Source organism: Mobula hypostoma, chromosome X2 (genome assembly GCF_963921235.1).
Source record: "Mobula hypostoma chromosome X2, sMobHyp1.1, whole genome shotgun sequence".
Taxonomy (NCBI): domain Eukaryota; kingdom Metazoa; phylum Chordata; class Chondrichthyes; order Myliobatiformes; family Myliobatidae; genus Mobula; species Mobula hypostoma.
The window spans coordinates 46397414-46421142 of NC_086129.1; the positions used below are offsets into that span (position 1 = coordinate 46397414).

The 23729-nt window shown below is 44.8% G+C and overlaps 1 protein-coding gene across 1 annotated transcript in view; it reads right to left on the reverse strand.

Moving 5' to 3' along the window:
- Positions 1-7879: 7879 nt before the first annotated feature.
- The window catches only part of LOC134340887 (uncharacterized), an 87293-nt gene continuing 71443 nt past the window's right edge, over positions 7880-23729 (reverse strand). The window contains exons 27-30 of the mRNA XM_063038460.1: positions 18738-18905; positions 15101-15268; positions 11780-11984; positions 7880-7932 (exon numbers count right to left, since the gene is read on the reverse strand). Coding sequence (XP_062894530.1) covers positions 7880-7932; positions 11780-11984; positions 15101-15268; positions 18738-18905 — 594 coding nt within the window. The remainder of the gene's footprint in view (positions 7933-11779; positions 11985-15100; positions 15269-18737; positions 18906-23729) is intronic.

Below are 23729 nucleotides of genomic sequence, written 5' to 3' on the forward strand. Positions count from 1 at the left end.
CCAGGACATGCCCTCTTCTCATTACTATCATCATGGAAGAGGTACAGCAACCTGAAGATACACACTCAACATTTTAGGAACAGCTCCTTTCCCTCTGCCATCAGATTTCTGAATGGCCCATGAACCCATGAACACTACCTCACCATCTTGCACATTACTTGTTTATACTTTATACACAGCATTACTTATTGTAACTTACAGTAATTTTTTTAATGCCTTGCACTATACTGCTGCCGCAAAACAACAAATTTCATGACGTACATTAGTCATAATTTTTTTTTAAAGATTATGAGGACACACAGTCCTCTTTTATTGTCATTTAGTAATGCATGCATTAAGAAATGATACAATATTCCTCCGGTGTGATATCACAGAAACACAGTACAGACCAAGACTGAAAAACTGACAAAAACCACATAATTATAACATATAGTTAGAACAGTGCAAAGCAATACCGTAATTTGATAAGAACAGACCATAGGCACGGTAAAAAATCTCAAAGTCTCTGGAAAGTCCCATCATCTCACGCAGACGGAGAACCTCCAGTGCTGCAAACTTGCCGATGTAGCAACCCAGAAGCATCCGACCACAGTCCGACTCTGAGTCTGTCCGAAAACTCCGAGCCTCCGACCAGCTCTCCAACACCGAGCACCATCTCTGCTGAGCGCTTCAACCCCAGCCCCGGCAACAGGCAAAGCCGAGGATCTGGGGCCTTCCCCTCCGGAGATTCTCGATCGCACAGTAGCAGCAGCTACGAAGTGGGCATTTTGGAAGTTTCTCCAGTTGTTCCTCCCTGCTTCTCACGGCTGTCTCCATCAAATCAGGATTGTGCATGGCCCCCTAGTTAACACATACGATACCATTCGGAACGGCCGCGCACGCTGCGTCGCGCTGCCACCTTCTCCTCCCTCCTCCTCCAGAATAATAAACCTGATTCTGGTTCTGAGAGAAAAATAGTCACCAAACCACAAATAGGGATATTGTGACCAATGACCAAAAACTTGACCAAATTTGTAGAAGGAAAGATTCGTCTCTATGTAGTGTCTTATACGTTGCAAATGAAGACCTTTTGAAATCTTTCCTTGTTGCAATGAAGGAAATGTAGTAATCAAAATCTCCCAGAAAAGGAATGTAAAAAGTAGTGGATGCAGCTCAGTCCATTACAGCAAAGCCTCCTGTCCATCTACAAGGAGTGCTGACACAAGAAAGCAGCGTCCATCATCAAAGACTCTCATCACCCAGGTCATGCTCTCTTCTCTCTGCTGCCATCAGGAAGGTGGTACAGGAGCCCCAGGACCCACACTACCAGATTCTGAAACTGTTATTACTCCTCAACCATCAGGCTCCTGAACCGGTGCGGATGACTTCACTCACCTCAACTTAACTCTGAACTGATTCTACAACTTATAGACTCACCTTCAAGGACTCTCAGTATGATTTATTTATTTACTATTTATGTATTTTTATTTGCACCATTTGTCATGCTTTTCACGTTGATTGTCAGTCTTTGTATGTAGTTTTTTATTGATTAAAACATAGAAACATAGAAAACCTACAGCAAAATACAGGCCTTTCACCCACAATGCTGTGCCGAACATGTACGTACTTTAGAAATTACCTAGGGTTACCCATAGCCCTCTATTTTTCTAAACTCCATGTACCTGTCCAGGGGTCTCTTAAAAGACCCTATCGCATCCACCTCCACTACCGTTGCCGGCAGCCCATTCCACGCACTCACCACTCGCTGTGTAAAAAAATTTACCCCTGACATCTCCTCTGTACCTACTTCCAAGCACCTTAAACCTGTGCCCTCTTGTGGCAGCCATTTCAGCCCTGGGAAAAAGCCTCTGACTAGCCACACGATCAATGCCTCTCATCATCTTATACACCTCTATCAGGTCACCTCTCATCCTCCGTCACTGCAAGGAGAAAAGGCCGAGTTCACTCAACCTGTTTTCATAAGGCATGCTCCCCAATCCAGGCAACATCCTTGTAAATCTCCTCTGCACCATTTCTATAGTTTCCACGTCCTTCCTGTTGTGAGGCGACCAGAACTGAGCACAGTACTCCAAATGGGGTCTGACCAGGGTCAAGGAAAGTTTGTTGTTGTTGTGGGTTGCCGTCGAGTTGTCCATGCAGATAATGCTGCTCTGCAGTTTGGGACCTGGTCATATTTGAACTCAGGACCATCTGCCTGGAAGATCAGTACTGACGCCATTGGCCCGGCTATTCTATTGTATTTCTTTGCCCTACTGTGAACACCTGCAGGAAGGCAAATGTCAGGGTAGTGTACAATATGTTAACATGTATGTACTTTGATAATAAATTTACTTTGAACTTTGATAATTCAATTTTATGAATATTGGTTAAACTTTCAGATTGACATCTCATCTCACAGTTAACACCACTGACAACACAGTATTTTCCTTGGAATGTCAACAAGACGCTAAATTGGGAATTAAACCCAGAATATTCAGCTCAGACATAAGATGCTAGCCATTGATCCACCACAAGCTTTGTGGCATGCCTTCAAGGAAGACGGGGAGATAGAGGGCTTTAAGAACGAAAATCCTGAGCTCGGGGACTTTGTGGCTGAAGACTCAGACACTAGTAATGGATGCCTGATATCAGGGATACTCAGGACAAAACTGGAAGAGAAACAATGCCTTAGGGGATTGTTGGACTGGAGGAACATACCATGACGGGTGGGTAAAACCATGGAGGGATTTGAAAATAAAGATTAGAATGCTAAAATTGATCAAAATCAAGATTCAAGAACTGTTTTTGAGTCTGATGGTCCTGGTGTGGATGCTACATAGCCTCCTCCCTGATGGGAGTGGGACAAACAGTCCATGAGCAGGGTGGCTGGGATCCTTTGTGATATTGCTGGCCTTTCTCTGCACCTTTCCGTATAAATGCCGGTGATGCATTAGGCAGTTTTAATGACCCATCACATCACTGAGCAATGGGTAGTTAAACCTGAGTGAGTCAACAATGGGATGTGGAGAGAATGGCAGATAAAGGATTTCATATGAGGATGCAGAAGGTCAAGGTTATAATTTGGCATGGAAATGATCAATAAACATGTCCTTCTACCTTCGTACTTGACTTTGGATGGATTTGTTCCCTGGTGGTCCATTTTAGCTTGTGGAATCTCTCCAGCTTTTCGGTTTGCTTTCAGATGTTTGTTTATTTCTGTAAGGAGTTTGAAGAGTGGAACTTGGAGAAGCAGCTTGGCAAAGTTCTTCTCTACAGAAATGAAAAGATATACCATTAAGTCAACATTGCATTGTCCTGACCACACAGAATTCCCATCTACACTTCCAAAGCACACCGGTGCCAGGCAGGTATTGATTAGATTAATTGAGATGGGTTGAGTTTTCCCGAGTTCAAAGTACATTTATTATCGAAGTATGTATACTATGTGCACCTTGAGATTTGTCTCCTTACAGGAGTCACAAAACAAAGAAACCCAGTAGAACCAATTTAAATAAAAGAAGACCCAATATGCAAGAAAAAAGAACAAATCATGCAAGCAGTAAAAGTAAGTAAATAACATTCAGAACTAAAGTTCACAAAAGTGAGTTCACAGCCACAAAGCTAGTCGTAGCCGATCTAGGAGTCAGTTAGTTGTAGGTCACAGCTTCAGTTCAGCATAGAGACAAGTAAACCTCACCGAGCAGTGAACTGAACACCAGCCCGACCCACGCCACTGGCCCCAACACTCTGACCGCTTCAATTTGGCGTGGCACTTAAATCAGCCAAACAGCCCTACTCTCAGACCCAGGCTTTGCCACTTCAATATGCTCTCGGGCCTGGGACCCGCTGTCTCAATTCGGCCTGTACCCAACCTGGCCTGGAACTTAAATCAGTCAAACATTCAAACATCGGCTTGTTCCTTGCTCTTGGTTCCGGGCCCCACCACCTCGACTCAGATCTGCCACTTCGAATCAGTTCCATGCCCGCTCCAGCGATGGCTAAACATTGGCTCATTCCCAGTTCTCAGGTGTGGGATGGGCCCTGCCGCCTCGATTCGGCCCGTGCCCGTCACACCACAACTGTCCTGCACCTTTGAGACTTCAATACACACCGCAATACTGCCAAGTCATACAGGCGGTTCATAAGCCCAACTTCAAAAGGGAAATTACAATGATCATTTTTGAGAAACAGTGTAATTAATAAAGTAATTAGTAGTTTGCTGCCAACAAGTCATTGCTGTGTTTCACCAGTGCCGTCTTAAACTGGAATCATTTTAAATAAGAAGTTCCAAAGGTAGTCATAGCCGAAGGGTGGTAGTGGGGACAAGCTCCCACTGCTAAACAAATGCTCTTCATGCCGTGCGTCTCAAACAGCCTCTGACAACCAAGTCCAACTCCTGGCCTTCACATGTGGCATAGTTCTTATGCCCGGCAGGGCTGTTCTCACTGACAGGAGAAGGGGCAAAGGTGGGCGGGCCACTGGCGCCTTAAAACCAGTTGCTCCGGGCAGATGGGGCTCGTTAATCATGGATGGTAGCTCACCTAGGAGAGGGAAAACTCCGATTTCAAACCTCTGCTGCCTTGCGGCTATACCCACTCACGGGAAAGGCTTTGGGAGTAAACCACAAGGAAAAATCCAGAGTCGGAGTCCCAAAGGCGGCTGACTGCTGTACCCAGCACCAGCACGGCAACTCCTGCGATGCTGCTGGCACCAAACTGTATCGACTTTCGTCGTTCATTTGGACCTGTCATCAGGATGGAGAGGGGGAGTCCCACGGCATGGGCAACAGACGGATCTCCATATCAACTCTGCCCTGGCTTGCACCCGGGAGAGGCCACTCCAACTTCGCCTTATAGCGTCAGACAAACACGGGAAGCAGCAGTTACCGGTTATAAGTCATAATGCTTGATTGGCGTAGAGCATGGCGCCAGGGGTTGCTTCCGACGGTGAGAGAGACCATCGCGTTTCACTGCATAGCTACCGCCCGCCTGAAGCTGGGCAGCCCCCAGCCAATAAGGTGCTGTCCCGCCACAGTCAGTCTTCCTCAGTGGGTGGATGTGGACAATGGATTATTCCACGAAGAGCTGACTGTAACTACTGCACTAGAAAAGAAAGAAAACATATCAAATAAGACAACACCCCTCAAGTTGGGATGTTGGAATGTCCACACAATGATGACTGGACTTGACCAAAACCTCAAGGATATTGAAGATGCACAAAAAACAGCGGTCATTAACAATGAGCTACTAAGACTTAAGGTAGATATAGTTACCCTACAAGAAGCACGTCTGGCGGATTCAGGTACACTGAAGGAAAGGGACTACACATTTTTCTGGCAGGAAAGGAACCAAGATGAGCCCCGCGAGCACGGAGTGGGTTTTGCTGTTAGGAACTCCTTGTTGCAAATGGTGGAGCCACCAGAAAATGGATCAGAACGACTTATGACTCTCCGCCTGCACACCAGTCATGGCCCAGGATCTCTCGTCAGTGTGTATGCCCCTACCTTGAACTCCACCTCTTAGGCAAAAGACATGTTCTACGACAAATTAGAAGCTGTTGTCAGGAATATTCCCAGTGATGAGCACCTCGTTCTCCTTGGTGACTTCAGCGCCGGAGTGGGAGCCGATAACGATTCCTGGCCGTCTTGTCTTGGCCACTTTGGAACTGGCAAAATAAATGACAATGGACAACGTCTCCTGGAGTTCTGCTCCTATCACGGCTTGTGTGTAACTAACTCCTACTTTCAGACGAAGTCACAGTACAAGGTCTCATGGCGACATCCACACTGGCACCAACTAGACATGATCATCACCAGACGCCTTTTCATCAACTCTATACTAATCACCGGCTCATACCACAATGCAGACTGCGATATGGATCATGCTTTAGTATGCTGCAAGATCAAACTATGTCTGAAGAAACTCCACCACTCCAAACAAACTGGAAAACCTCACAGCAACACAACAGAGATGAAACAGTCAGAAAAGGCTGACCAGTTTGCCAAGTCAGTACAGGGTGCTATGACTACCTCCTCACAAGGAGATACTGCAACAGAACAATGGTCATACCTTTGCGATATCATCCACGAATCAGCACTCTCTATCTTTGGAAGAAAGACCACAAAGAGCAGTGACTGGTTTGAGGCAAAGTCCAACATCATGACTCCTGTCATCAAAGCCGAGCGTGCAGCTCTCACAGACTACAAGCGCTCACCATCCGACCAAACACTCCAGGCACTTCGAGCTGCTAGAAGCAAAGTGCAACAGACTGCAAGGCAGTGCACAAGTGAGTACTGGCTCCAGCTCAGTGAGGACATTCAGACAGCAGCTGTGACAGGCAACATCAGATCGATGTGTGATGGTATCAAGAAGGCCCTTGGCCCATCACAGAGCAAGACAGCACCCCTGAAGTCATCCAGCGGTGAAATAATCACTGATAAAAGCAAGCAGATGGAACGCTGGGTAGAACACTACTCCGAGTTCTACTCAAGGGAAAATGTTGTTGTTAGCTCAGCCATTGATGCCATCGATTGCCTACCAGTCACGGATGAACTCGACTCCGAACCAACCATTGAGGACCTCAGCAAGGCAATTGACAGTCTGGCCCCAGGGAAAGCTGCTGGCAATGATGGGATTCCTCCAGACCTGATCAAACACTGCAAGAGCTCACTCCTCCAACCTTTACACGAGGTCCTCCGTCAGTGCTGGAAGGAAGGAGCCGTACCACAGGATATGTGCAACTCCAAAATCGTCACTTTGTACAAGAACAAGGGTGACAGGAGCGACTGCAACAACTACAGGGGTATATCCCTCCTCAGTATTGTCGGCAAAGTCTTTGCTCGTGTAACTCTAGCACGTCTACAAACTCTGGCAGAACGGGTCTACCCTGAGTCCCAATGTGGTTTCGCGCAAGGAGGTCAACTGGACATGATTTTCTCACTCCATCAACTCCAGGAGAAGTGCAGGGAACAACAGAAACCCCTCTATGTCGCTTTCATCGACTTGACCAAGGCATTCGACCTTGTCAGCGGGGATGGGCTCTTTCAGATTCTCCTCAAGATCGGCTGTCCCCCGAAACTCCAAGGTATCATCAAGTCATTCTATGACGACATGAGGGCTACTGTTCGGTATGATGGCAGCTCATCAGAACCCTTCGCTGTTCGTAGTGGAGTCAAACAAGGATGAGTGTTGGCCCCAACATTAATTTGGCATCTTCTTCTCTATGCTATTGAAGCACGCGTTTGGGATGTCGACAGAAGGCATCTACATGCACACCAGGTCTGATGGGTGGCTGTTCAACCCTGCACACCTGAGAACAAGAACGAAGGTGCGAAAGATCTTAATACGTGACATGCTCTTTGCCGATGATGCTGCTATAACCTCGCACACCAAACAGCAACTACAACCTCTCATGGACTGCTTCTCTAAGGCATGCAAGGACTTTGGGCTTACCATCAACCTAAGGAAAACAAATGTCCTTGCCCAGAATGTAGTGGAGACACCAGTCATTACCATCAACAATTACGAACTGGAAGTGGTCCACGAGTTCACATACCTGGGGTCGACCATGAGCAACATTCTCTCCCTCGACGCTGAAATCAATATGTGTATCGGCAAAGCAGCATCGATCCTTGCTCGACTCTCCTCGTGGGGCTGAGAGAATCCGAAACTCACTACAAAGACCAAGACTGCTGTGTACAATGCAGGTGTTATCAGCACCCTCCTGTATGGTAGCGAGACTTGGACCATCTACTCCAAGCAGGAGAGGAAACTCAATAGTTTTCTCCTGCGCTGGACTTCCCACAACGCTCATGCTTTTAAGACAATGCAGACTGCGCTAGCTGGGCCACATCCGTTGTATGAAGGATGGTAGACTGCCAAAGGACATCCTCTACAGAGAACTAGCAACAGGCAAGAGGAACGTTGGTGGACCCCAGCTTCGCTTCAAGGGCCTCTGCAAGCGCGACATGAAAGCCTTAAAAATCAACACGAGTGCTGGGAGGGTACAGCAGATGACCACAACAAATGGCGAGGTATTCTTCAGCAACACCGAGAGCGAGGCGAAAGAGTGATCCGGAGTCAGTTTGCGGAGCGGAGGGCTAAACGGAGGGCACAGCGGACAGTGGACAACAATTCCATGATGCCCTACACATGCAGGAACTGTGGCAGAGCCTGCTGTTCCAGGATCAGTCTCAATAGCCACAGTCAACACGGCTTGACAAACCAGTGACTACCAGAGACGCGATACCCATGGTTGACCACGATGGACGGAGGCCACACACACAGTGGCCACACGTTTTAATTCCACGTCCCATTCCCATTCTGATATGTCTATCCACGGCCTCCTCTACTGTAAAGATGAAGCCACACTCAGGTTGGAGGAACAACACCTTATATTCTGTCTGGGTAGCCTCCAACCTGATGGCATGAACATTGACTTCTCTAACTTCCGCTAATGCCCCACCTCCCCTTCGTACCCCATCCGTTATTTATTTTTATACACACATTCTTTCTCTCACTCTCCTTTTTCTCCCTCTGTCCCTCTGTCTATAGCCCTTGCCCATCCTCTGGGTCACCCCCCCTTTGTCTTTCTCCCTAGACCTCCTGTCCCATGATCCTCTCATATCCCTTTTGCCAATCACCTGTCCAGCTCTTGGCTCCATCCCTCCCCCTCCTGTCTTCTCCTATCATGTTGGATCTCCCCCTCCCACTCCCACTTTCAAATCTCTTACTAACTCTTCCTTCAGTTAGTCCTGACGAAGGGTCTCGGCCTGAAACATCGACTGTACCTTTGTCATCTGAATCAGTTTCACAAACTCTTTGCGAAGAGAACAGTCATTTACACAACTCTGTAAAGCTTCACCTGACTCAGTCATACTTATCCAAGATGGGTCTGGGTTTTAGGTGGAGCACAGGAAAATTCCGTACAGTAAAACTTGCCATTTGTTCAAAGGCTATGGTGGCTGAGCAAAAGAAAGGAAAAAAAATGTTTATTTATGGAAATCTTAAAATAGAAACTCTTGTCTATTTAGGTACCTTTTATGATCTCCATCATTTTTAATCACTTTACAGTTAATTAGGTAGTGCTGTCACTGTGCAGCCAATTTATAACACAGTTAGATCACCCAAACAGTGATATGATACTGTATGGACAATCAGCATTGGGGACATTGCGAGAAAGGCATGGTTAGATCAAGAGGGAAAGAACGATCAGTTTTGCTCTTCTTGTGAAGACCACCTTTATATTTTTACATACACACACAGTTGTAAACTGAGCAAGCTCCATCATAGGCACTAGCCTTCCTACCACTGATCCTCAACGAGGCGGCATCCATCATGAAGGGCTCTCACCACCAAGAACATGCCCTCTTGTCATTACTGTCATCAAGGAGGAGGTACAGGAGCCTGAAGATGCACACTCTCAACGTTTTAGGGTTAGCTTCTTCCCCTTCCCCTGCACCATCAAATTTCTGTATGGACCATGAACCTATGAACACTACCTTGCTATTTTGTTCCCTTTTGGCACTATTTATGTATTGAATACCTATATATATTCTTAATGTAATTTATCGTAATTGTCTGTATTGCTGCTGCAAAAGAACAAATTTAATGATAAATATGTCAGTGATAATAAACCTGATTTCACACAGGCGCGCGCGCGCACACACTCGCACGCAAGGGAAATGATAGGATTTCAGTTTAAGGTCGCATCCCCAGGAGCACAGCACTCCCTCAGTACATATTAAAGTGTCAGCCTCGGTTTTTTGTGTTTTAAAACTCCTAGCTCTTTGATTAAGAAACAACAGTACTACCCACAGAGTCACAACTACAAAAGAGTGAAAATGAATAAAAAGAATCCAGATGCTAGAAACCTGAAACAAAAACAGGGTCAAATAGTCTTTCACATGAAACTTTAAATATGCATCTCTGCCACAGATGCTCCCTAATTGGCTGAGTGTTTACAGCATTTTCTACCTTTACTTTTTTTTTAGGTATCCATTAGTCTCATGGATTGGCGCCTTGGAAGGTTTCCAGGACGCAGGCCTGGGCAAGGTTGTATGGAAGACCAGCAGTTGCCCATGCTGCAAGTCTCCCCTCTCCACGAGACCGATGTTGTCCAAGGGAAGGGCATTGGGACCCATACAGCTTGGCACCGGTATTGTCGCAGAGCAATGTGTGGTTAAGTGCCTTGCTCAAGGACACAACACACTGCCTCAGCCAAGACTCGAACTAGCGACCTTCAGATCACTAGACCGACACCTTAGCCACTTGGCCACACATCCAACACTGTCTTTACTTGTAATAGAATTAACATCACATTTATCAGTGATGGAGATAATTGCTTTTATGAAATATTTTTGCCAGGGAAGTCAGAATTCCTCGATGAAACTTCAAGGGCACTATGCATGCCGACTTTTACCTGAACATAACATTTGTCTATGTGGACTGCAGACCCATGAGAATGAGAGGTGACGATAAAGGATAACAAGATAAGAGGCATAGATCAGGTATGATATGGATAACCAGAGATTTCTTCACAGGGTTGAAATGGCTCATACATGGGGCATAATTTTAAGGTGATTGGAGGAATCACCTTAAATATATGTCTTATTCTGTATATCAGTGATTTAGATGATGGAATAGATGGCTTTGTTACCAAGTTTGAAGATGATACAAAGATTGGTGAAGGGGCAGGTAGTGTTGAGGAAACAGGTAGGATGCAGAAGGACTTAGACAGATTAGGAGAATGGGCAAGAAAGTGGCAAATGAAATACAATGTTGGAAAATGCATGGTCATGCATTCTGGTAGTAGAAGTAAATGTGCAGACTATCTTCTAAATGGGGAGAAAATCCAAAAATCTGAGATGAAAAGGGACTTGGGAGTCCTTGTGCAGAACACTGTAAAGGTTAAGTTGCAGGTTGAGTCGGTGGTGAGGAAGGCAAATGCCATGTTAGCATTCATTTCAAGAGGACTTGATGGGTCAGATGGCCTATTTCTGCTCCTATGTCTTATGGTCTAAAGTCTCTACCACCATACCAGGCAGCTTATTCTAGGCATCCACGACTTTCTAAGTAAAAAACTTAGCCCTCACATCCCCCTTGATAATTAATAAACTCTTAGATAGGTACACGGATGATAGAAAAATGGAGGGCTATGTAGAAGGGAAGCAATAGATCAACCTTAGAGTAGGTCAGCACAACATAGTGTCCGATGAACCTGTACTGTGCTATAATGTTCTATGTAGATCACTTGTGAGGAAATATAAACTATATCTGACTTCCCTGAAGCCACAAAGCCTTGACTGGGACAGCATTGTCAGTATAGTAAATTGCTTCCCAGGAGCGTTAGCAAAGAAAACGAGGTGCATAAAGAGACAAAAAGAGTGCCACAGAGGCAAGAGAGACGGTAAGCGTTAGTGAGGCAATGACAGAACCTGGGATTTCATAAACCCGAGACCTGGGGATCTATAGCCATGCAGTCAAAATTGAGGATGTCTAAGGCAGCAAAATTGGAAAAAAGTAGGGATCTCAGTGGCTTGTAGAGCTGAAGGAGTTTACAAGGGAAGGGCAATGCCCATAAATATTTACAAGCAATGATGAATTAGATTTTAGGGATTGTTGGGTTGGGAACAAACACAAGCTTTACGCATGCAGAAATTAATGGGTTATTCTAAAAGTAATGTGATAGATTCTCTGGCAACCAGTTTTGATAGCAACAAGATCCTGGGAAGATGATACCTTCAAACCATCCATAGTTTTAATTTTTGGTGCACATTCCCAAGAAAACACCTTACTCATACCTTTGTTTAGAAGCTGTCGGACTTGCTGAGAGTGGCTTGCCTCTGCTTTCTGCTCTTCTTCCGCTTTCCTTTCTGCAATTCTTAGTTGGCTGTCATCTTTTTCCCTTTTCCACTTCACCTCCTGATCCTTCTCAATCTGCTCAATCTCTTGCTGAAGACTCTTCTCCTGCAGCCACAGCCTTATGCTGTGCTCTTTATTAAGGTTCTGCAGGAATGAAATTTTAAAACTTAACTACGAATAGACCATAAGAACATAAGACATATGAGCAGAATTAAGCCATTCTGCCCATTGAGGCTCTGCCATTCCATCATGGCTGACTTATTATCCCTCTCAACCCCATTTTCCTGCCTTCTTCCTGTAACCTTTGATGCCCTTACTAATCAAGAACCTATCAACCTCCTCTTTAAATATACCCAATGACTTGGGCTTCACAGCAGATCATAGCAATGAATTCCACAGATTCACCACCATCTGGCTAATGAATTTCCTCCTCACCTCTGTTCTAAAGGGATGTCCTTCTGTTCTGTTCTGAGGTTATGCCCTCTGGTCCTAGATTCACCCACTATATGAAACGTCCTCTCCACTTCCATCCTGACTAGGCCTTTCAATGTTCGGTAAGTTTTGATGAGATGCCCTTTCATTCTTCTATACTCCAATGAGTACAGGCCCAGAGCCATCAAATGCTTCTTATACGTTAACCCTTTCATTCCTAGGATTATTCTTGTGAGCCTCCTCTTCAATGCCAGCATGTCCTTTCTTAGATAAGGGTCCTCAAACTGTTCACAATACTCAAACCCTTTACTCTTCCAGAGCATTTTCATCATGCAAGCGGCAATTTGAAGACCATTTTATTATATGAAATGGACAAGAGCAAGAAAGTCTTGCTGAGATTGTATGGAATCTGGAGTATTATATGCAGCTTTGGCCTCTTAACTCAGAGGTGGTGAAACAGTGATTCACCAAGCTGATTTCTGGGTTGGGTAGGAGGTCTATAAAGAGAAATTAACTAGGATTGGCCTATACTCACGGAAGTTTAGAAGATTAAGAAGTAAATTTGTTGGTAAGACCATAGACTGGAGAGTTGAGGATTAAGGAACTCAGCATAAGGGATTCACCGATTAAAAGTGAGATGAGGGAGTTGAGAACCTTTGGAATTTCCTCTGTCAGAAATCTGTGGACATTTAGTTACTAAGCATATGGACTATGCACGTCTATATTCACATTCTTCTATGGATGAACAGGTAGAGAGCATCCTATCTGCATGGTACGGAAATTGCACTACAGTGGACAGGAAGGATCACAGCGGGTAGTCAAAACTGTCCAATGCATCACTGGCACCAGCCTACCCACATTCAAGGACACTTATATATATATATATAGAGAAAGGGCTAGAAAAGGGCCAGTAACATCATGAAGGATGCCACCCACCCTGCTCATGGACTGTTTGTCCCACTCACATCAGGGAGGAGGCTACGTAGCATCCACGCCAGGACCACCAGACTCAAAAACAGTTACTTCCCCCAAGCAGTAAGGCTGATCAACACTTCCACCCACTAAGCCACCCCATTACACACCCAACCACCATCATTACTTTATCATTTCCTGTCAGGGTTCCTTATGTATAGACACTTTATGTATAGCCTCTTGTCACTTTATGGACATACAATCAATTTATGTAGATAAACTATCTTATGTATTTGTACTTATTGTGTTTTTTTATTATTGTACACTTGTATCTTATTGTTCTTTTGTGCTGCATTGGATCTGGAGTAACAATTATTTCATTCTCTTTTACACTTGTGTACAGAAAATGACATTTAACAATGTTGAATTAAACAATCTTGCATTCAAGGTGGATTTTGGCTGTATGAAAGGCTACAAGATTCATACTGGAATACGGGCTAGAGATGAAGCATCATTTCTCACGCTGTTTGTCAGAACAGGACCTGAAGTTCCACATAATCTTTATTTGATCATGACACTCTACAGCAACATCTATCCAGAATATTTTCCAGACTCATGTTCAAGCACCTAAAGGTACAAAGTATTAAAGAATTTGCCATAAAGCCAAGAGATTCTGCAGATACTAGAAATCCGGAGCAACACACAGAAAATGCTGAAGGAACACAGCAGGTCAGGCAACATCTATGGAAAGGAATAAACAGATGACATTTTGGGCCAAGATCCTTCATCAGTCCTAATACGAAGGGTCCTGGGCAAAAACGTTAATTGTTTATTCATTTCCATAGATGCTGGCTGACCTGCTGAGTTCCTCCAGCATCTTGTGTGTTTTGAGGAGCGACGCCTCAAAAAGGCAGCGTCCATCATTACGGACCCCCATCACCCAGGTTTTGCCCTCTTCTCATTGCAACCATCAGGAAGGAGGTACAGAAGTCTGAAGGCACACACTCAATGATCTGGGATCAGCTTCCTACCCTCTGTCATCTGATTTATTAATGGACATTGAACCCATGAACACTACTTTTTTAAAGTTTTATTTTTGCACTATTTATTTAATGTAACTATTTAATATACATCTACTTTCTGTATAACGCCCTGGGAAAGATTTCACTGCTAATATAATGGTTCCTCTGTAGCAGCAGTGTGGTTGGGTTATGACTAGAGATAACGGGGGCTTTGGAATATGCGGCGTCCAATGAGAGGTGTAGTTTTCTTTCTTGTGTGCCCGAGAGCGAGGGATTCGCGGACTTTTGCTTGGCAGAAGATGGAGAGAGAAGATGCCAGATTGGAGAGGTCGTAGACTGCAGGACGGAGTGGACGTGGAATGGGGTCGGGAGTCGACGGCGCCTGGGGGAAATCAATGGAGAACAAGCGGACGGGAAAATCATGAGCTCCAACGCTGTGCATTAGACTGTTCCATTAAAATGGACCCTTTTCTTTTTGCTTTCTTTACTAACCCTTTAGTCAAATTGAGAATTATAAAGCTAAATCATTCAATTGCTTATGGTGTACTGTTTGTTATTTCGTGGTACTGATTTGTAACGAGGGAAAACATCACGCAGCATCCACACAAACGAGATTTCACAAGTTTGGCGGGCCGGAGAGCGTCTTTCCCCAGACTAACGCAGCCCACCGGACCTGGGGGCTACGTGTAATTCACAGTTTTTTCTATTATTATGTATCGCATTGTACTGCTGCTGCAAAGACAACAAATTTCACAACATGTGTTCAGTGATATTGAACCAGATTCTGTGTTGCAAAGCATTTGCCATCATTTCATGGCATAGATGGATTTGTAAAAGTACATGATCATAGCTCAAAATCTTATGAATAGGTCAATCAAAGTAACAAAACAACACCTCTCTATGCTCGCGTGTCAGCTCTCCTCGTTCCAGTTGGTCTTGTAATTTGGTTTCTATCTGCGTCATCCACAGGTTCTGCTGTCTTTTCTTCTTCAGCAGGTCTTGTGCGACCATCTCTCCCTCCAGCTTCTCTTCTTCTGCTAAACTGGCCTCAAGTTCCTTAATCTACACAGTGATCAATAGACATGAATGTTATAAACTGAAGATTTACACTGTGGAGAATTTGAAAGGACAACAAATTGTTGTCAAACCGCAACACCAATTAAAAGGTAGAAGGGGCCAAATGATTTACTTCTGTTTCTGAGATTGGGTGGAATGTTGAAGTGTGTCCCAGACCAGTCCACTGACCACTTATGACTTTCTTACACAACAGTCTCTAGAATTTACAGATTAAAAACACATCCAGTGAGTGGCAGTCCTGTGGGAGAAATTGCCTTGTTAATGAGAGAGGTCAGAGGAGAATAGCTGGACTGGTTCAAGCTGACAGGAAGGCGACAGTAACACAAATAACCACAACAGTGGTGTCCAGAATTGCATTTCTGAACGCACAGCACATCAAACCTTGAAGTGGATGGGCTACAGCAACAGAAGATCATGAACATACACTCAGTGGCCACTTTATTGAGTACAAGAGGTACTTAGTAAAGTGGTCATTGAGTGTGGTGTTCCAGTTATAGAGAAAGTACAGTGAGTAGACAAATAAAGTATAAGGGCCATGACGAGGTAGACTGAGGCACTTAATAAAGAGGTCACTGAGTGTATACTGTACATACTTTGATAACAAATAAAAAGTAGTTCAATCTCAATCAGAGTGGTGTTGCATTGTATCTATGTTGTGAAGTAGCAGCCCATATTGGCCTGTATTTTTAATGTGCATGTTGAGATCTCCATTTGGTCAAAATAAGGTCAATCTCTGTAATTCCCTCTGCAAGCTAAATGAGTGTGTGGATAGAATCAAGATAGCAGGAATATTTAAAGCACCATTAAATGCTGTTCTTTTTGTGGTCCACATGCCTCGTTTATTAAGGCCATTTTCCTTGTTTCTTGCTCCAGTAGTCTCTTTGCATTGATATTTCGGAGCTGTTCCTGTAGTCTTCATGCTTCCCTGTCTAAAGCCTTTTAGCTCAGCAGCCATACATTGAGCCTGAAATGCTTCGCCCTGATGAGGGTCTCGGCCCAAACATTGATTCTTTATTCATTTTCATAGATGCTACCTGACCTCCAGCATTTTGTGTGTGTTACTCTGGATTTCCAGCATCTGCAGAATTTCTTGTGCTTACGAGCATCAGCCCATATCAGGCTTGAAGCTGAGATCAGGAGACCACACCAAAGGCCAATAATTGCTTTGCCATCAAGATTTTCCTTTATTATTTTTACTTACAGTGATACAGTGCAGAACAGGCCCTTTCAGCCCACAGAGGCGCACCACCCAGCAACTCCTTATTTTCAACCCTAGCCTAATCACAGGACGACTTACTTTATACTTTATGGTCACCAAACAATTGATACTAGAATGTACAATCATCACAGCGATATTTGATTCTGCGCTTCCCACTCCCTGGATAACAAATCGATAGTAAATATTAAAAATAGTAAAAATTAGTAAATCTTAAAAATTTAAATTATAAATCATAAATAGAAAATAGAAAAATGGAAAGTAAGGTAGTGCAAAAAAACTGAGAGGCAGGTCTGGATATTTGGAGGGTACAGCCCAGATCCGGGTTAGGATCCGTTCTGTAGTCTTATCACAGTTGGAAAAAAGCTGTTCCCAAATCTGGCCGTACGAGTCTTCAAGCACCTGAGCCTTCTCCCGGTGGGAAGAGGGACGAGAAGTGTGTTGGCTGGGTGGGTCATGTCCTTGATTATCCTGGCAGCACTGCTCCGACAGCGTGCGGTGTAAAGTGAGTCCAAGGATGGAAGATTGGTTTATGTGATGTGCTGCGCCGTGTTCACGATCTTCTGCAGCTTCTTTCGGGAGGGATAGGTTATTGTCTTCGCACCATGCCACCAGGTTCGTAATTTCCCCTCTGTACTCCAACTCATCATTACCTGAGATACGGCCTACAATTGTTGTGTTATCAGCAAACTTATATATTGAGTTTGATGGAAACTTGGCTACACAATCATAGGTGTACAGTGAGTACAGCAGGGGGCTGAGTACACAGCCTTGTGGGGCACCGGTGCTCAGAGTGATTGTGGAGGAGAGCTTGTCCCCTATTTTTACAGCCTGGGTCCTGTCTGTGAGGAAGTTGAAGATCCAGCTGCAGATCTGAGTGCTAAGGCCCAGGTTCCGGAGCTTAGGAATCAGTTTATTTGGAATGATGGTATTAAAGGCAGAGCTGTAGTCAATGAAAAGGAGCCTTACATATGCGTCTTTATTCTCCAGGTGTTCAAAGGAGGAATGTAGGGCTGGAGAAATGGCATCTGCCATTGACCTGTTGCTCCGGTAGGCGAATTGCAGAGCGTTGAGGTTGACCGGTAGGCTGTGGTTGATGTGTGCCATAACCAATCTCTCGAAGCACTTCATAGCAATTGATGTCAGAGCCACAGGTCAACAGTCATTCAGGCATGCCACCTTGCTCTTCTTCGGCACTGGGATTATTGTTGCCTTCTTAAAACACGAGGGGCTCTTAGACTGAAGCAAGGAGCAGTTGAAGATGTCAGCAAACACTCCAGCTAGCTCGCTTGCACAGGCCCGGAGAACCCGTCCTGGGACGCCATCTGGGCCCGTCGCCTTCCTTGGATTTATCTTCAGGAAGGCCCTTCTAACATCCTCCTCGGTGACGATGAATCTCGATGCCACCAGGTCCGGTTCATCCGGAGGGAGCGGGATGCTCCTCTTCTGTTTGAATCTTGCGTAGAATACGTTAAGTTCGTCAGGAAGAGAAATGCCACGGTTATTGATACAATGACCAATTAACCTTGCTGACAGGTGATGTCGGAAATGAACTCCGAACTCCAATGCCATTGCACTAACCGCTATGCTACTGTGTTCTCGGCACAGGATCTAAAAACATGACAGCCTAGAGGGATTCCATTCAGAGTGTCATGCACCTGGATGTCACAGGACCACAATCACAGCATGTGGTTCGATATCTTAGGGTCTGTTTTATAGTTGGGAGTCTGTCACCCAACCAAAAGTAATTAGTGTAAAGGCTGAAAACTATAAAGTGAAAGATTAACCTTGCAGAAGTTCATCAAGTCCTCAGGGGTTTGGTAAAGGGGGACAATCATTGTCTTTTTCCCAGGATTGGGGAGTCCAAAACTCAAGGACACAGATGCAAGATAAGCTGGAAAAGATTTACAAGAGACCTGAAAGGTGAGATCTTCACACAGAGGGTAATGGGTACAGGAATGAGCTGCCAGAGGAAGTGGTCAAGGTGAATACAGTTGCAACAAATAAGAGGCATTTGGATAGGTACCTGGAAGGAGGGGATTGCAGAGCTATGGGCTGAGTGTGGATAATTGGGATTAGCAGGGAGGGTGATGTGGTCAGCATGGACCAGTTGGGCCGAAGGGACTACTTCTGTGTAGTATTACTTGATGACTCTAGATACCAACTTTTTTTTAGGTCAAGAAGAAATCACAGCCTCAGTTCACCAGTAGATTGTTCGGATATTTCCACGTTACTAACCTTGTCAGAGGTGAAAGACTTCAACCTATCGGCTAACTCTTGAAGGTTTTTTTCTCTTAGCTCCAATAAGGCAGCAGCAGATTTTAGGCCCATAAAAGCTTGATTATGGCCCTTGGCTTGGTTGTACAAGCATTTCATGTCACCATCATTGTCCTCTGTCAACAACTGCTGGAACACAAGTGTTGAATGTGTCATTATTCAGATGCCATTTTAACAGTCATAGAGTTATACAGCACAGAAACAAGCCCTTCAGCCCATCATGTTCATGCCCATCTACACCAATGCCATTTAGCTCCATAACCTCTATGCCTTGCCGATTCTTGTCTAGATTTGGGTGTCGTAGCTATCAAGATGCTATTATAGATGGGGGTGCCAGAGTTTAGAGTTCAATTCCGGCACCATCTATAAGGAGTTTCTATATTCTCCATGTGATAACTTGGGTTTCCTCTGGGTGCTCTGGTTTCCTCCCACAGCCCAAAGATGTACCGGTTAGTAGGTTGATTGTTCATACTCAACAATAAGTACTCCTGTTTGATTACTGTTGGCGGGGGATGGCCTACCTGGGGGAAGCAACAGTGGCTACGCCTCTGGCACAGAGTCTGGCCCTGTGGCTCAGAAAGGTAGGGAAAGGAAGAAGGCAACAGTAATAGGGGACTCTATAGTTAGGGGGTCAGATAGGCGATTCTGTGGATGCGGAAAAGAAACGTGGATGGTAGTTTGCCTCCCAGGTGCCAGGGTCTGGGATGTTTCTGATTGCGTCCCTGATATCATGAAGTGGGAAGGTGAACAGCCAGAGGTCGTGGTACATATTGGTACCAACGACATAGGTAGGAAAGGGAGGAGGTCCTGAAAACAGACTACAGGGAGCTAGGAAGGAAGTTGAGAAGCAGGACCTCAAAGGTAGTAATCTCGGGACAGTGGGAATAGGAATAGAGTGAGGTGGAGGATAAATGTGTGGCTGAGGGATTGGAGCAGAGGGCAGGGATTCAGATTTTTGGATCATTAGGACCTCTTTTGGGGCAGGTGTGACCTGTACAAAAAGGACAGGTTGCACTTGAATCCAAGGGGAACCAATATCCTGTCGGGGAGGTTTGCTAAGGCTTTTGGGGAGAGTTTAAACTAGAATTGCTGGGGGCGGATGTGGGAACCAAACTGAAGAGATGGAGGAAGGGGCAGTTGGCTCACATATAGAGAAGGCTTGGAGACAGTGCGAGAGGGAGGACAGGCAGGTGATAGAGAAGGGACATGCTCAGACCGATGGTTTGACATGTGTCTAATTTAATGCGAGAAGCATCATGAACAAGGTGGATGAGCTTAGAGTGTGGACCAGTGCTAGGAGCTATGATGTTGTGGCCATTACAGAGACTTGGTTGGCTCAGGGGCAGGAATAGTTACTTAGAGTGCTAGGCTTTAGATGTTTCAGAAAGGACAGGGAGGGAGGCAAAAGAGGTGGGGGCGTGGCACTGTTGATCAGAGATAGTGTCACAATCGCAGAAAAGGAGAAAGACATGGAGGGATTGTCTACTGAGTCTCTGTGGGTAGAAGTTGGAAACAGGAAGGGGTCAATAACTCTACTGGGTGTTTTTTATAGTAACAGGGACATCGAGGAGCAGATAGGGAGATAGATTCTGGAAAGGTGTAATAATAACAGGGTTGTCGTAGTGAGAGATTTTAATTTCTCAAATATTGATTGGCATGTCCCGAGAGCGAGGGGTTTAGATGGGGTACAGTTTGTTAGGTGTGTTCAGGAAGGTTCCCTGACACAATATGCAGATAAGCCTACAAGAGGAGAGGCTGTACTTGATCTGGTATTGGGAAATGAACCTGGTCAGGTGTTAGGTCTCTCAGTGGGAGAGCATTTTGGAGATAGTGATCACAATTCTACCTCCTTTATCTTAGCATTGGAGAGGGATAGGAACAGACAAGTTAGGAAAGCGTTTAATTGGAGTAAGGGAAAATATGAGGCTACCAAGCAGGAACTTGGAAGCATAAATTGGGAACAGATGTTCTCAGGGAAATGTATGGAAGAAATGTGGCAAGTGTTCAGGGGATATTTGCTTGGAATTCTGCATAAGTATGTTTCAATGAGACAGGGAAAGGATGATAGGGTACAGGAACTGTGGTGTACAAAGATTGTTGTAAATCTAGTCTAAAAGAAAAGAAAAGCTAACGAAAGGTTCAGAGAGCTAGGTAATGATAGAGATCTGGAAGATTATAAGGCTAGCAGGAAGGAGTTTAAGAATGAAATTAGGAGAGCCAGAAGGGGCCATGAGAAGGCCTTGGCAAGCAGGATTAAGGAAAACCCCAAGGCATTCTACAAGTATGTGAAGAGCAAGAGGATAAGACGTGAGAGGATAGGACCAATCAAGTGTGACAGTGGAAAAGTATGTAGGGAACTGGAAGAGATAGCAGAGGTACTAAATGAATACCTTGCTTCAGTATTCGCTACGGAAAAGATTCTTGGCGATTGTAGGGATGACTTACAATTAAGATTGAAAAGCTTGAGCATACAGACATTAAGAAAGAGAATGTGCTGGAGCTTTTGGAAAGCATCAAGCTGGATAAGTCATTGGGACCAGATGAGATGTACCAGGCTACTGTGGGAGGCGAGGGAGGAGATTGCTGAGCCTCTGGCGATGATCTTCACATTATCAATGAGGACGGGAGAGGTGCTGGAGGATTAGAGGGTTGCAGATGTTGTTCTCTTATTCAAGACAGGGAGTAGAGATAGCCCAGAAAATTATCGACCAGTCAGTCTTATTTCAGTGGTTGGTAAGTTGATGGAGAAGATCCTGAGAGGCAGGATTTATGAACATTTGGAGAGGCATAATATGATTAGGAATACTCAGCATGGCTTTGTGAAAGGCAGGTCATGCCTTATGAGCCTGATTGAATTTTTTGAGGAAGTGACTAAACACATTGATGAAGGAAGAGCAGTAGATGTAGTGCATATGGATTTCAGCAAGGCATTTGATAAGGTACCCCATGCAAGGCTTATTGAGAAAGTAAGGAGGCACAGGATCCAAGGGAACCTTGTTTTGTAGATCTAGAATTGGCTTGCCCATAGAAGGCAAAGAGTGGTTGTAGATGGGTCATTTTCTGCATGGAGGTCGGTGACCAGTGGTGTGCCTCAGGGATCTGTTCTGGGACCCCTTCTCTTCATGATTTTTATTAATGACCTGGATGAGGACGTGTAGGGATGGGTTAGTAAATTTCCTGATGACACAAAGGTTGGAGGTGTTGTGGATAGTGTGGAGGGCTGTCAAAGGTTACAGCGGGACATTGATAGGATGCAAAACAGGGCTGAGAAGTAGCAGATGGTGTTCAACCCAGGTAAGTGTGAAGTGGTTCATTTTGGTAGGTCAAATATGATGGCAGAATATAATATTAATGGTAAGACTCTTGGCAGTGTGGAGGATCAGAGGGATCTTGGAGTCTGAGTCCATAGGACACTCAAAGCTGCTGCGCAGGTTGACTCTGTGGTTAAGAAGGCATACAGTGCATTGGCTTTCATCAACCGTGGGATTAAGTTTAAGAGCTGAGAGGTAATGTTACAGCTATATAGGACCCTGGTCAGACCCCACTTGGAGTACGGTGCTCAGTTCTGGTCACCTTACTATAGGAAGGATGTGAAAACTATAGAAATGGTGCAGAGGAGATTTACAAGGATGTTGTCTGGATTGGGGAGCATGCCTTATGAGAATAGGTCGAGTGAACTTGGTGTTTTTTCCTTGGAGCGACGGAGGATGAGGGGTGACCTGACAGAGGTGTATAAGATGATGAGAGTCATTGGTTGTTTGGATAGTCAGAGGCTTTTCCCAGGGCTGAAATGTCTAACATGAGAGGGCACAGTTTTAAGGTGCTTGGGAATAGGTACAGAGGAGACGTCATGGGCAAGTTTTTTTTTCCCGCAAAGAGTGGTGAGTGCGTGGAATGGTGGTGGAGGTGGATACGATAGGGTCTTTTAAGAGACTCCTGGACAGGTACATGGAACTTAGAAAAATGGAGGACTGCGGTTAAGCCTAGTTAATTTCTAAAGTAAGTACATGTTTGGCACAGCTTTGTGGGCCGAAGTGCCTGTATTGTGCTGTAGGTTTATGTTTCTATGTTTCTTTGTTTCTATTGTAAATTGTCCTGTGTTTAGGTTAGGTTAAATTGATGGGTTGTTGGACAGTGCGGCTCATCGGCCGGAAGGGCCTGTTCCACACTGTATCTCTAAATTTGTGATCTTTGAGACTTTCCCAGTAGATTCCGAAAAAAATGAAAAATAAATACACAAATACTGTTGTAATGTGAGCATTATAAAAATAAGTAATACTAATTAGGATAATGGTAGTACAGCAATACTCCAGCTACTGAAAGCTGTTTGTAAAGAGAGATTGTTTCCGGGTTGCGGGGGTTTTAGTTCCATTCTTTCTGCCCAGTGCGCATGTGTGTAGCTCCCCCGCCATGCACCGCGGTAGAAAAGACCGGAAGTAAAACCCCGTAACCCGGAAGCAACCTCTCTTTACAAACAGCTTTCCGTAGCGGGGGTAATGCTATATTACCATTATCCTAATTTGTATTAACTTATCTTTATAATGCTCACATTACAACACTTCTCCCCCTTTAAATTCCAACATTCCCCAAATGTAAATAACTGGGAAACAAAAAAACAATGGTGTCATTATCTTGTGTACCTCTGAAACTTATACTAGTATCTCAGTAACAGTTTACCAATACAAAACACCTGAAAAACGTGGCAGATTCAACGTTCAGTCTAACAAAGGAAACTGTCCATTCAAATATTCAGTCTTCATATACTGTTGCGCATGTGTGTGACTAAACGACTTAGCAGGTCGATCTTGCCTTTCACTAAGGCCGAGGTAGGGGATCTTGGGCTTAAAAAGGTTGGCGACCACTACTCTAAGTAAACAAATGAATAGAGCAGCTCTTCCTTCAGTTAGTCCTGACGAAGGGTCTCGGCCTGAAACGTCGACTGCGCCTCTTCCT